At 41.1% G+C, this 13,113-nt stretch overlaps 2 protein-coding genes across 3 annotated transcripts in view; both read right to left on the minus strand.

The window, feature by feature from the left end:
* Window positions 1-13,113, minus strand: part of arpc4l (actin related protein 2/3 complex, subunit 4, like) — a 238,842-nt gene that overhangs the window by 133,245 nt on the left and 92,484 nt on the right. The gene's annotated exons all lie outside the window — the stretch shown is intronic.
* cdh4 (cadherin 4, type 1, R-cadherin (retinal)) overlaps window positions 1-13,113 on the minus strand; it is a 205,596-nt gene that overhangs the window by 27,705 nt on the left and 164,778 nt on the right. For both annotated transcript variants that reach the window (XM_072382724.1, XM_072382723.1), the window contains exon 7: window positions 8,351-8,495. In XM_072382724.1, the coding sequence (XP_072238825.1) occupies window positions 8,351-8,495 (145 nt within the window). The remainder of the gene's footprint in view (window positions 1-8,350; window positions 8,496-13,113) is intronic.

Consider the following 13,113-nt stretch of genomic DNA (forward strand, 5'->3'; position numbering starts at 1 on the left):
CTTAAGTGTAAAAAGAAAAACAGAAAGAGTTAGAAAGGGCAGTGCATATAGCGTCTATTCCCATATGCTGGAATTAAACATGAAATTATTATTTTGATAACATTTATGGAACTCAGTAACTTAGCAACTGATGCAAAAGTGCTAAGGTTACATCAGTTGTTATGACCGTGGTGGTGGGTACCATAAAGCAATTAAAAAACTAAAAAATAATAATAAAAATAACCTAAGTCACATTTTTCATTCATAACTGTCCAAATCAGAAATGTTAATGATTCAACTGAAGTTGAGGAGCTGCTGGATTGATTGCAGATTTGGTGATCCCCTGTGGGTCTGAGCAGTTACATGTGTCTCTATTCCTATAATTGGGTTTCGATGGCACCATCATTCCAGTGACAGCCTGCATGGACAGGATAATTGTAGCCTCAAATTCTATTTCAAACTTCATTAAGTTTCAAAGCAGGATTTGTCACTTTGACCAGCAAGGAAAAGAAGAGAGTCAGAGAAAAGACAGGAAAAAGAAAAACAATTACAGCGCACAGGGCAGTGTCAATATATAATATACTTTTCCAGTCCTGTGGGTGAGGGGGGGCAGGATGTCGCGAACCACATGTTGGTGCTGCTACCTTTCATTTCAATGTAGAGGATTCAGGGATATGACAATGGGCTGCTTTCAGGTCCAAAGAGGGAAGGCTATGCCTGTAAGGGTTAAACTGAGCCTGCTTAATTCCAATTTAATTTGAACACTAATTCCAAATCCTAATTGCTTTTCTGCCAAAATCGCTGGACCTGAAAATTTGGTGGCAGAAGCGTACATTGAGGGACATTTTGGTCACGTAACAGGAGATCGGTGAGGTCTATCTACTGCCTAAACATTAATCAGCCGGAGTCAACATCTAACTCCTAATTAGAGAGATGATGGAGAAAAAAGAGGAAGATGGATAGAGACAGAAAGAACAGGAAGATAAACATAGACTGACACTACAGAGACAGAGAAGAAAAAGAAAGTGCAGATGAGAATAGCGAGGAGGGAGTTCATAAAGACCACAAAAAGCCAAATTGTAAGGGGAAGGCAGTGATTGAGGGCATGGGATGGAGGGGATAAGAGGATACTGTTTCTTATTGGTGGAGGGGAGATATGGAGGCTGCCTCTCAGAGGAAAGGAGCAGCCACAGTATTAAAGATAGCAAAAAGGAGAAGCAGAGGGTTGAGAGATAAGAAAGGTAAGGGGGATAGTTTAATCCTGACAAATCTTGTTGGAAGTGATAGATAGCGGACATTGGGTCTTTATGCAAAAACTTCTAATGATGTAGAGTTTGCTGTGAAGACAGGGATAGAGTCTAACCAATTTAACCTTTCAGAGACAAACAAATGAATTGTGAAACTGGTGCAAAGGCCTGATCAAAGGCATCATTTTGGCATCCTATTCCTCCAGTCACAGCACTTTAGCCATGTCTGCTTGTCCATGCAGCTGCAGTAAAGAGCATAACCATTTTCTGCGCCGACAATGGTAGGTAAATGGCAGTTGGAGTATTTCCAAGCCTTGAATAGGTCCAGATTTGTCCTGGTTGAATCATCTATCAACATTAGCAGATGCATTAGCTGGTTCGCTAAAGGAGCACTTCACTGATTTTACACATCAGTTAACCTGTCACGGTGAGAGCTACTCAACCTATCAATACTTTTGTGCAACGTCTATTTTTGACATTGTGGGCAGAGCAGGATGACGTCATCATATTTATATTGGTTTGTACTCAAATGTCTGAAAACCTTCTTTACCAACTGCTGGATATGAAGTTTGAAAAACACTGCATGCAGGTTCTCTTGAAAAGACTCTATGTAATATTAGCATAACAGAGCAGATGTGGGAGAAGTGGGATCCAGCAATTTTTGAGCTTCAGCTGCTCTGACAAAAAGTCAGGCGCTCCCTCACTACTTCTGTCACACATAAACTTTAATAAAGCTTTGGCAAAAGTTCAGTAAGGGAGATCTGGTCCATGTGGTTTACAGTTTCTTGCAACTTGGGCTTTTCAACTGCTTCCCTGCCACTTCCTTCTTTCCCATGCTGTGGAATCTGACACATTAGTTATGAGGTCACTGCTGTGCTCCAATGGTCTTCCTGCGTCCTTTCTCACTCAGCCAATCAATCTCTTTTCCATTCCTTTTAAATCTCACTCTTGCTGTTATTCTCCTGAAAGACAATCTGTACTCCTCAACTCCAACTTTTCCAGTTGTCCAACAGCCTCAATAGAAGCCCACCAGCAGTGTCTAGACTCCAAGCCTGTCCAATGATCCATCATGCCACCTTGATGCAGCATCCGAGTCTAACTGCCAATCTTTATTCTTATCATTTGTGCAAAAACATTTTCTAATCCTTGTACATCAGTAAATTTGTGGCAACCTTTCATTTGATCTCTCCTTATTGAACTGATGTATCTTACTAATTCTTTAGACTACCCAGCATGAAAAATTAAAAATGAAATCTAATGTAATGTCAGGGTAGGAAATGTATGTTATGGCTCCGTATAGCTTTGTCTTCAACTTTCCTGTATCTGGAATTATGGTAAAATACACAAACATTTCTATAGGTCCACATAGAAAAAAAACCAAACAAAGTTATGGGTAACCGCAGGTAGCAGAGGCTTGTTGATGTGCATACCACCTGAATCTCAACAAAGTGCTGTCAGACTGGATGATCCATCTCCTGACAGGAGGCTGGTTCAAAACGGAATGGAAAAAAAACAGTCAACATGATACCTTGAATCTGTTCAAGGCTCAGGGGCATCATGCTATTTACAGCTAGCTGTCATCACAACTGGCAGGAAAACGTGACTTGTCAGAAAAGCAGCTGAAAACTGACGGCCATACCTCGAGCAGTACAATGTCACGGAATTACCCGGGACAATTCCATGTTTTTTTTGCAGAGGAGTGTTATGGATACTGTCATGAAAACCCCTGGAAACCAATTGTTTCCTGGGATTCCAGTGAGATGTAATCATTGCTTAATTTGATAAACAAGTTAACGTCTAATGATATTTCAACAGCTTGCCAATGGAAAAAACAAACAATATCATAAAACTGACTAAATGGAAACTTGACTACCTGTTTCAAATAGCTTTCCTCTATGAAACAAACTGGTAAAGTAGTGGCACAAAATAACAACCCTTTATAATGGGATGGCAGTGCACTAAATATTGATGGGCTCTCTGGAGTGACACTACATCACAAGCTAACAGTCTGTTAAGACCACAGTGTAAAACGCCTTGAAACTCTTTTATTTACTTCCATCACTTCCATCTCGCTGCTCCTCTACCAGTCCTTAATTACCCCCTCCGCTCCGAGCCCGGATGAGATAAAATGTTTGTTAAATCTCTCCACAACTGTTGGAAGAGAGGCAGAAAAGCACTTCCTCTGCCCCCCCTCCCTTGGGAGGGTAAATCGACTGTAAGAGAAGGCACTCAGCTGCTGGTTTTGATCCTGCACTCTTACTTCACAGAGCCCTTTTGGGGAAGATGGTCCATAAAAGGGAACAACTTGATGTCAGATTTGGAGAGAAGGGGAAGGAAGGGACACTGACAGAACATCCCAGCATTGATGTTCTGAGAACACCGCGCGGGCTCAGAACACAAGAGACCAACTCGACAAATCTTTATCTGAGGCCACTTCACACCGTGGAAGAACTGTCCCATTGCACTGTCTTGAAGAATTTCACCGGTGTCAGATGATTTTCGGTGAGGGGTATTTCCGGAGTACTTTTTCAGTTTTTCAGTATATAGGCCTGTATGTTGCCTGAGCTTGTAACTTGTGAGCACCGGGTGACCACCACCTGTGTGCAGACAGTCTTCTTTCTTAGCAAGTTATATCAGGATAATCCTCTTAGTTCCAGATTGAATTGAATTTAATCTATTCCTCGTTAACAACAACTGATTGAGATGTGCTGCTTTGGATTCAAAACAAAAATTAATCCCTTTAGCCACAGGTTTATTTGTTGCTGAGCTTGGGCCTGTTGGCAGAAAAGGACAAATGGAGCGGTTTCAAACTGGTCCTGGGTGTTGGTTTGATCGGATCTGTACCTGCCTAACATCTGGTGATGTTGATAAGGGTGGTTCCCTGTAAGTCTTCTTCTTTGATGGCATTCTCACAGCAATAGATATGAGAATGAGTTGTGATGCTTCAGAGAACCTTTGATAGTTGGGTCTTTTAAATACTGAAAGTAAGGCTTAGCATGCGGGGGGTCTGGCATTTAGAAAAAAACAGAGTGGCGCGTGGATTTTTATTAGATACGACATAGTTTTGTTGCTGTTCCACACATTTGTCAAAGGTTAACATTTTAACATATAAAAGAACAAGCAACAAGGATAATATATACAGAATAACAGAAGCGCAGCTAAGGTGTTCTCGAGTAAAGACTCAGGTGAGGGCAGTGAGTCACAGAGAGATGAAGTGAGAAAAAAGAGAAAGCTACGTCAAACCAAAAATAAACTTATACCTGTTTTCTGCCAGAGCTTCTACTGAGATTTCTGCCACTATGTCTGTACAAGTCGAGGAAATAATAGTTTTTCTTAACTGTCTCAGTCAGCAGGCAACTGAGATCAAACATTTTCAGTCATTTGATGTTGCTTATTAGGTTAAGCAAGATTTTAAAGACAAGTTTCATGAATGTTCCAGCCAACAAAGTTAGCAAATTCCTCATCATTACAAACTTTCATACAAACTCATTAAAAATGTTTGCGCTCCATTAATTAGGTGACAACGTGAATTGATAATATAATGTTTTATCACCGATTCAACCTGCTGTGCTGTGGCACTGGGAGATAATTGTGTCCAGCAGCATCGCGGCCCCGAGCAGCATCTGTCAGCTGCAACACGGTGATGGGTTTCACTGCTCAAATTGTTGCCAGGATGGAAACTAAGCGCATCACCTGAGGTAAGACCTGTGAGATTTCATGGTCTTTTAAGCCACATGCAAATACAGGCTGTTCAAAGAAGATCTGTAAAGCTCAGCAGAGATACTGTGGAGCTTTTGCTGCTCACTGAAAATATCACAGCATTTAATAAAGAAATATAAATACAATATAATAAGAAGCTCAGAGATGTACAGAAAATAGTGAATTAAAGGTGTTACAATATAGTGGCTCTGATAATACCCTCGACATATTCAATACCCTCGTTCATAGTTCCTCATATCCTATTTTTAGTGAAAACAAATAACCAAAAGAAATGGAGCTATAATGGTAAACAAAGGTAAATTAGTTGATAACAACATAACATATATATTTTTTCCCAAGTTTGCTGTTGATACAATGATATCATTGTTATTGTGAATGCTGTTGGTCACAATAATTGCAATTAAATCTGATATCATAAAAGTCTTTTATTGGATATGTCAACTCAGTCAGTATGTGTGAGGACTAATAAAGAGAGGGAGTGAAAAGTCTACTGGCTGTAATGCACAATAATGTTATTCGTGCCTCAAAGAGTCTCAGATTTCCTTTATCTTATTCAACAAGTTATTTTATCGACAGTTAGTGTTTCTGCTGTTGCCTTTGTTTTTATCATTTAAAGTAGCGAAGACTCTGGTCATTAAAGAAAGATACATGAAAGACTATAGTCACAGCCAGAATTGATATTAATAATGCAACTCAGCTTCAGTGTCTATCTTACATTTGGCTGTGTTCTTTAACTGCAGGGCTGGAATCAGTGCCGTTGGGCATAAGAACCAACATAACTTGAGGTCTAAACTGGGTCCATTAATAGTGAGTAAAAGATTTAACTAGCAGTGGATACATTAAAGGCTTTAATGGCCCAAAAACTGTGTCTCCTTGAAAGTCTACTAAAAATGAATCACAACTGGTCATGTTTTCTACGACTAAAAAGGCAATTAGGCAGACACAAAGTCTATTTTCCTGATCAAAATTCAGCAGTTCAGAGGCCAATATTTTTTATTATTGACACCACGCTCACAGCACCTCACAACATGTGCTCCAAAACAAGTGTTACTTGGCAGGGATTGCTAAATGAAGAGTAGAACATTTATCCTGTACACAGAGTAATGTGTTTGTTAATTGGAACCACAGATTTCATTCTGCTCCGTACAAAACTGAATTTCGAACACTTTTGTCGTGCCTGCTCTCATTTTAAACCACGCCGAGAGTCTCAGATTGAAAAAAAAAACAAACAAAGAAAGTAGCTTTTGGAATGTCTGGTTGCCCTCGCTAATTAGGAGCTCTGTATATAGACCCACGCTCCACTGAGGAGTAACCGGCGTTCACACATGCAAACACACACTCAATCACATACTCGCTCGCCCATACACACACGTACAAACGCGCACAACATGCTTTCATTTATTGTTTACAAATCCCCCAGAGATTAAACTTTGCAGCAATATCTGATCGCTGCGAAGACAAACACGAGTCCTCAGGCTCTGATTGTTAGAACTGAGTTCTTCCTGTCGAGACGTGAGAACTACTTGAACATTCTGCTCTTGTCTCCGGCCTCGCACTGACCGCAACTCTGCTCCCCGACTCTGAGGGAAGGCCTGCATCTCTCCATGCTCTGAAGAATCTGATAATGAAGCATCCAGCCAAGAAACAGTAACACAGATCTCTCATAAACTTGGCCCTCTTTGAAGCTATTGAAATCTTTACATGGGGTTTTCCGAGGACTGGTGTGCTATCATTTAATTGGTTAAACTAACAGGTAAATGTGACCAGGGTCTGTAAGTAACAAGAGGTCGTCCATTAAAGCAACTTAAAGCACTTTTCTTCTTGCAATTCACAGTATCTACTAATGTAACTAATTAATTAAAAAATTCTGGCAACTCATAAATCAGTCTGAAGTTGGCTTCATTTGGATTACTGCATTAGTCATATTCAAAAGGGAACAGCTTGGAACCACAAAAGTGCTTCTGAAAGTGATGATTTCCTGTGCATATATTCAAAAAGTGCCACTAAATGGTTACATACATGAAATGATTACAGGCTGGCATTTAAATGGATTATATTGTTTTAACTAAGACTCAAATAATTAGAGCTGAACACAAAGTGCAGTCTGAGAACACTAAGTCTTTAGTCTCTAACAAAAGGCAACAGCAGCTCCTGCTCAGAGCGCCTGAACTCACAGCGGACGCTCTTCAGTTGAGCTTGTACCGTACGCTAGGTAACTCTGAAAAAAGACCGGCACGGAAGTATCAACACTGCATCAAAAAATAGGGATTGTTGCTTCTGATTCTGTCATACAGATAAATTAAAGATGTTCCTTCTCTCTCACCTTTATAAAAATAAAAAGTACAGGAATGTTGCGCACTTTGGGTTAAACAATTTGGACTAATTGAGTAATAACATCCACCGGTCTATTGAGTTGACCCTGGTTGGGGCTTATAGTCCTAAAGCACCACATTTAACCACAGATAACACAATGTGTTTATGTATTTAACAAAAACTAAAACAAAAATGCAGAAGCAGTGTGAAAAGTACAGTGAAGAGTACACTCCACGATTCAATGACTTATTGAACCCCCTTTGGCAGCTATAACTTGAAATAATGCTTTATGCATGACGATATGAATGTCTCACACAGCTGTGGGGGCTCTTTAGGCTCACTTTACAGTTTTGCTTCAGTTCATTGAAGTTTGCAGGCATTTGTTAACAGCTTACTTAAGGTCCCACCAAAGCATTTCAATCAGGTTGAGGTCTGGAGCTATTCTGCTGGTTTGCTAATGTGTCTGGGATCATGTGACTATGTGGTTTCTGCATGTCGTGTATTGAGTTTGCTGTGGCTGTCACAATTAATTTATGGTCTTTAGACCGCTGTTTCTTATAGTGCACCTTCAATTGTTGGCCATGTTGGCATCAAGAAACCATAAGTGGAATGGTAAATGGTCTTGTACTTGTATAGCGCTTTTCTAGTCAAACTGACCACTCAAAGCGCTTCTAACACTACACTCCCACTTGTGGCATGTAGTGTTAGCACGTCTTAAGACACACATAACTACATGCTTTCTAATAATTCATACACATTCATACCCTGATGGATAGCGACTGCTCTTCCTCCTGAGCTACAGCCGCCCCTGTAGTTCTGTTTGATCTATTTGATTGCACCGTCATGCCCATCCATCTCTCCACGCACAACTCATTTCCACATGTCTTTGTTAAAATCTCTCCCTCAACTCCCTTACAACTTAAAAAAAACAAAACTTCTTTACAGCTTGCTAGCTTGAAATAAACAAACTCGCTCAGAGAGCAACATGTAAACATTTGCTTCATCTGGGATACTTGATAACACTGTGCAGAACTCCAAAACCAACCTGCAATTAAAGGTGTGTTACCATGCAGAGTGCCTGACACCCTTACCTGGCTTGGAGCCTTCAGCCACTGAGCCGTTGTAAACTTGGTTCTGAAACTCAGGTCTGTTGTCATTCATGTCGATCACATAGATGTAGAGATCTATCGGATTCTCCACCTGGTTCCCATTCATGTCCACTGCATGAGCGCGCAGCTGTGAATACACAAAAATAAGAGAGAATAAAGAGAAAGTGTCATTAGCATTCAGAAACAATGAATACTCCAGATGTAGCCCAACAAACTATGACAACAAGCTGCTGGCTTGATTGATACAAGGTTCTGCATACTCTGTGGACTGGAACAAACTCAGCACACAACACAACCTTGACTTCGTTAATTGGCAACTTCATTTAACTGGCAAGCACCCGGGTTCTTGCCTGCCAATAGGGCATGAGCATCCTGTTGGCATCTTGGCATGGACTGCATAAGCACAGAGAGGGGCAAAATAGTGAAATGTTCCAGACACACAAAACAACACCTATTTTGTTGTTAGCACAGCCAGAGGCCTGAAAACATCAGAGAGGTGTTTCTGTTCAAGCTGTGGCTTCTTTTTTTGTTCAGGGAGAATGTCTCGGTTTGTTTTGACAAAGCCAACCATTTGGATGGATGTCTCCGTCTGATGAGCTGTTTCTTGACAATGCAGAGTGTGGGAACAGAGAAAGCAAGGGGGGGGGGGGGCAGTGGAGCAGAAAAAAAGCGCACGCAATGGAAAGGAGAGGAGAGAGTGACTGAGTCTTGTGAAAGTAAATGAGAGATGAAAATACAAAGCGGCAGTGTGGGGGAGTGGGGGCTTGAACAGGGGGGACTGACAAAAGCAATCATCATCTACAGTGGGATGTCTTAATCTCCACCGCTGCTGCTGCACACCCTCGTCTCTCCACCAATACCGACTAATGATATCTAGAACTACGCAAAGCTTTGCAATAGCCCTGGAACCAAGCCGTCTCTGTTCACTGTGACTTATATTACTCTCATTCAATTGCCTAAAATTCATATCCTCGGCAGAAATGTTATTCAATCTCAACTTGGCTTGGTAAATGGAGGAGAGCTCCTATTCTGGCCTGAACAGACATGCTGGCAGCCAAATATTTTGTCTGCACACACTCGAGGAGGATCTGCCTGTCAACCTGTTTACAGGAGGCCGTGATGTATTGTAGGGTGACATAAAGACTGTGAATGGCAGCACCTGCCATCACCAACACAAAACTAATCATTTTGGCTTTTGTGCCTGCCTTTCAAGGATATTTCAAACCACCCCCAAACCAGCAGCCGCTTGTGTTCCGCACAGGCATTCAAACACCAACTCAGACACATGTTTGTACATATTAACACACACGCTAAAAAACACAAAGATGCATGCTGGGAAGGCACACACAGCTGATGAAGAGCCCTCTTTAGCCTCTTAATGATCCTCAAGATGCTAGTTTTCCATTGGCTGGAGCAGAGCAAACAAACAGGGAGAAAAGACCCAACAAACAAACAAGCCCAATCTGTTTTCTCAGCTGTGAACACCGCACGCTGAGGATGTGCGACTGCTTCAGTGCATGGGCGTGTGTGTGAACATGTGATATTGATGCATTTTTGTATGTGTCTTAAAGCTCGTCCTTTTGTATGTTTTGTCATCCCTGCCAGTGCACGTTTGTGCATGTTCTCTATTTCTATATGAGTACACATCTACATATGCACTTTTCTGTGAAGCTTTCCTGTGCCTCTTCCTGAGAATTTGTTTATGCGTGTTTGTGTGCACGGCGGCAGAACTCGAAATGTGAGAAAGGGCCTGGAGGAGGGTGTGTTGCCCAGGCTGCAAATATATACATGCAAAGCAGCATCAGTGTTCTCCAGGGTGAGATTTAGTATGAATGGACCAACCACAGTGGAGAAATACTATTTGTCCTTGCCCCATTTGTTCATATCGCCAATATATTGCTTTACTGCGTAGTTCTTAATGAGTTTGCAATGATCTCCTTCATTAGATTAATTTTTTCCCTTTCTGTGATAAAACTTTATTGCCATTGCTGCTTACCATGCTACCTACCCATACTATCTCCATATACACCAAATCATGGACATTTTCCAAACATACTTCTGCAAAAGATTTATCTCTTCATGTAAAGGATCGAATGTTCCCGCAGAGTAAAATGTACAGACTGTGATGGTCCCCAGTTTCTTTTAGCTGTAATTCCACTGTTTTTTTTTCAGTAGTCAGTTTTTTCCCTTTTTCAGTGAATATCTTAAAAACTACTGTATGGAATGGCACAAAATTGAGCTAATGACAGTTGTAATAACTGATGATCCCCTGACTTTTCCAGCAGACCTCCAATGTGTAGGATGTAGGGACATTTAGTAGCATAAATTGCAAATTCGAAACATGCTAATCACGATAAAGCTTTTTTTTTTGTGCGAAACACACACAGTTTTATTCATACAACACTTCGGGTCAGCTATTCTGAATAATTCCATGCATGCAGATTTAACTGGTCCATAGTTCCTTGGAGTCTTTCAATAAAGCAAGAGTTGTGGACAACTGTGACTCTAGAATAAAACAAGCATCAATGTTGTTGTTCTTCTGATTACTCTCCTCTTCTGCCCTTGTCTGTGTTTTTCCCCCCTAATTTTTTAATTTTACAACTTTTTAAGCTGAATGGGGTTGGCTGCACATTAACCTGGACACCCGGGGATCAGAATAAATTCTGATAAATAACCAATTCATGTTTCTGAGAGATTCTACCCTAATGAGAGCAGAGGGACACAGCTGACAGCGGTGAGGAGATTCCTTGAAGGCTATGAAGTTTTGAGATGGTGTCAGGTTCAAGATAACAGTTTTCTGAATGTTGTTAGCCATGTTCTGAGTTTCCACCCATCTTCTCCCCATGACTCAGCGTCATGGGGAGCCAATCCCAGCTGTCATTGGGCAAGAGGCAGGGTACATTCTGGACAGGTTGCCAGTCCAGAACAGGGCCACACAGAGACTAACAACGATCCACGCTCACACTCACTCCTAGGGACAATTTAGAGTCACCAATTAACCTGTGGGAGGAAGCCGGAGTACCCGGAGAGAACCCACACATACATGGGAAGAACATGCAAACTCCACACAGAAAGGCCCCAGCTGGGATTCGAACCAGGAACCCTCTTGCTCTAAAGCAACGGTGCTAACCACGACACATCCCATGTTCAGAGTTTAAGAAGTAGAAATAAAGACCAGCTTAGAGTAAAGTTATGACACTCACTCCGGCCATCAGTCTGTTGATCCAAGTAGTGAGAGCAAGTTAGCAGCAAGGCTACGAGCCAGGCACCAGTGAAGACACATTACTACATTTAGGAGCTGCAGTTTATCAAAATATTACAGAACTTAACATTATCAGGTACCCTGAAACAATATCTTTAGATCATTTGAACTCTGTTGTGCCTAAAAATGATGAATATGATTACTGCAACTCTTCCAATATATCCTGCTAAATCTTACACACTGGAACTTATAGGCCAAATAGTGTACCTGCAAAACTAATGACAAACAAGCTGCTGTTAACGCTCAACTAGTTAAACAGACATTTTACCACATAATTCTCAAGGAAATCGAGGAAATTTGTAGCAGGCTTAATGCTGTGTTTCTATTTAGTCATGGCTGTAATAAACAGGGATGAGAAACCTTGAAGAAGAAGAAACAAACTAAAGCAGTTGCCTTGACTTCATATAGTCGCTAAAATTAAAAAAAAAAGAAAAGCTTTCTTTCTGAAGAATTATGACGATAATTAAGCTGTAATGAACAGAGCCGTGGTCTCTAACAAGCAACAAAACCAGAACAACCAAAAAAAAAAAACAGTCAACTTGGTGTTGAGGTATTCATTTCAATAAGATACTTTATGAATGTTCTGTTTTGGGCAGCTGAATGCTCATATAACTAGTCATATGAGTAAAATGTCCACAAAATGTGAACCACTTCTTTTTTGAAAAAGACAGAAACTACCTCAAGCGAGGAAAAAAAAAGAGCAACTTTTCTTAAAGGTTGGCATTCCACTGAACAATATGCTTCAGACAACCTGTGAAAACACAACAATTGTGAGCATTGAAGAGATGTTATCATGACTGTGGACTTGCTTGTCATCAACATATGTAATCAATAAAAAAAAATGTGTCCCACAGTTGCAAATTTGGCCTATCGTACATTTGCTTTCAGTCCAACTCTCCAACTCATGTACTTGATAAGCAAAAGTCCTCCCTGTGCCCTGAAGTATATACATTCATTTACACTTCATATTTGCTCACATTTCCCTGTGCCCTGCTACAGCTCTGTCTGACAAAACTGAAGGTCATGGTAATACCCACTCCTCTCCACTCACAGATCACTTCTCCCTGGTGCTAGTCTGTCAAAAACAGAAACCTTGTCTCTCTTTTCTCTCCTGAACCCAAAACTAACAAGCAAAGTTTGGCCTACGAGTGCACAGCAGAGCTGGAAACTTCCTGTCAAGTTAGAAGAAAGTAAGCCATGGACTACATTTCCCTTGGGTCAAAAACTGGCTTCATTCTCTTGCTCTAAAGCATACATCAAATCACAGGAAGGTGCACTCAGGTTGAAGTGCTCACAACCTAACATGCTGCTGTGTCAAATGAGAACTGTTTACAGAGTGGCAGTCCTTTTCAGGGACCAATCACCTGTCGGCTTTATTGATCCCAATAAGAACAGGAGAGACAACAAACTAACAGATACAGAAGTACCCCCCCACCACACGCACACTCTCCCTCATCATACCCTTCCTCCACAAACAGGAGCA

The sequence above is a fragment of the Leuresthes tenuis genome, unplaced genomic scaffold, assembly GCF_036924035.1.
Source record: "Leuresthes tenuis unplaced genomic scaffold, fLeuTen1.0.hap1 SCAF_3, whole genome shotgun sequence".
Lineage (NCBI taxonomy): Eukaryota > Metazoa > Chordata > Actinopteri > Atheriniformes > Atherinopsidae > Leuresthes > Leuresthes tenuis.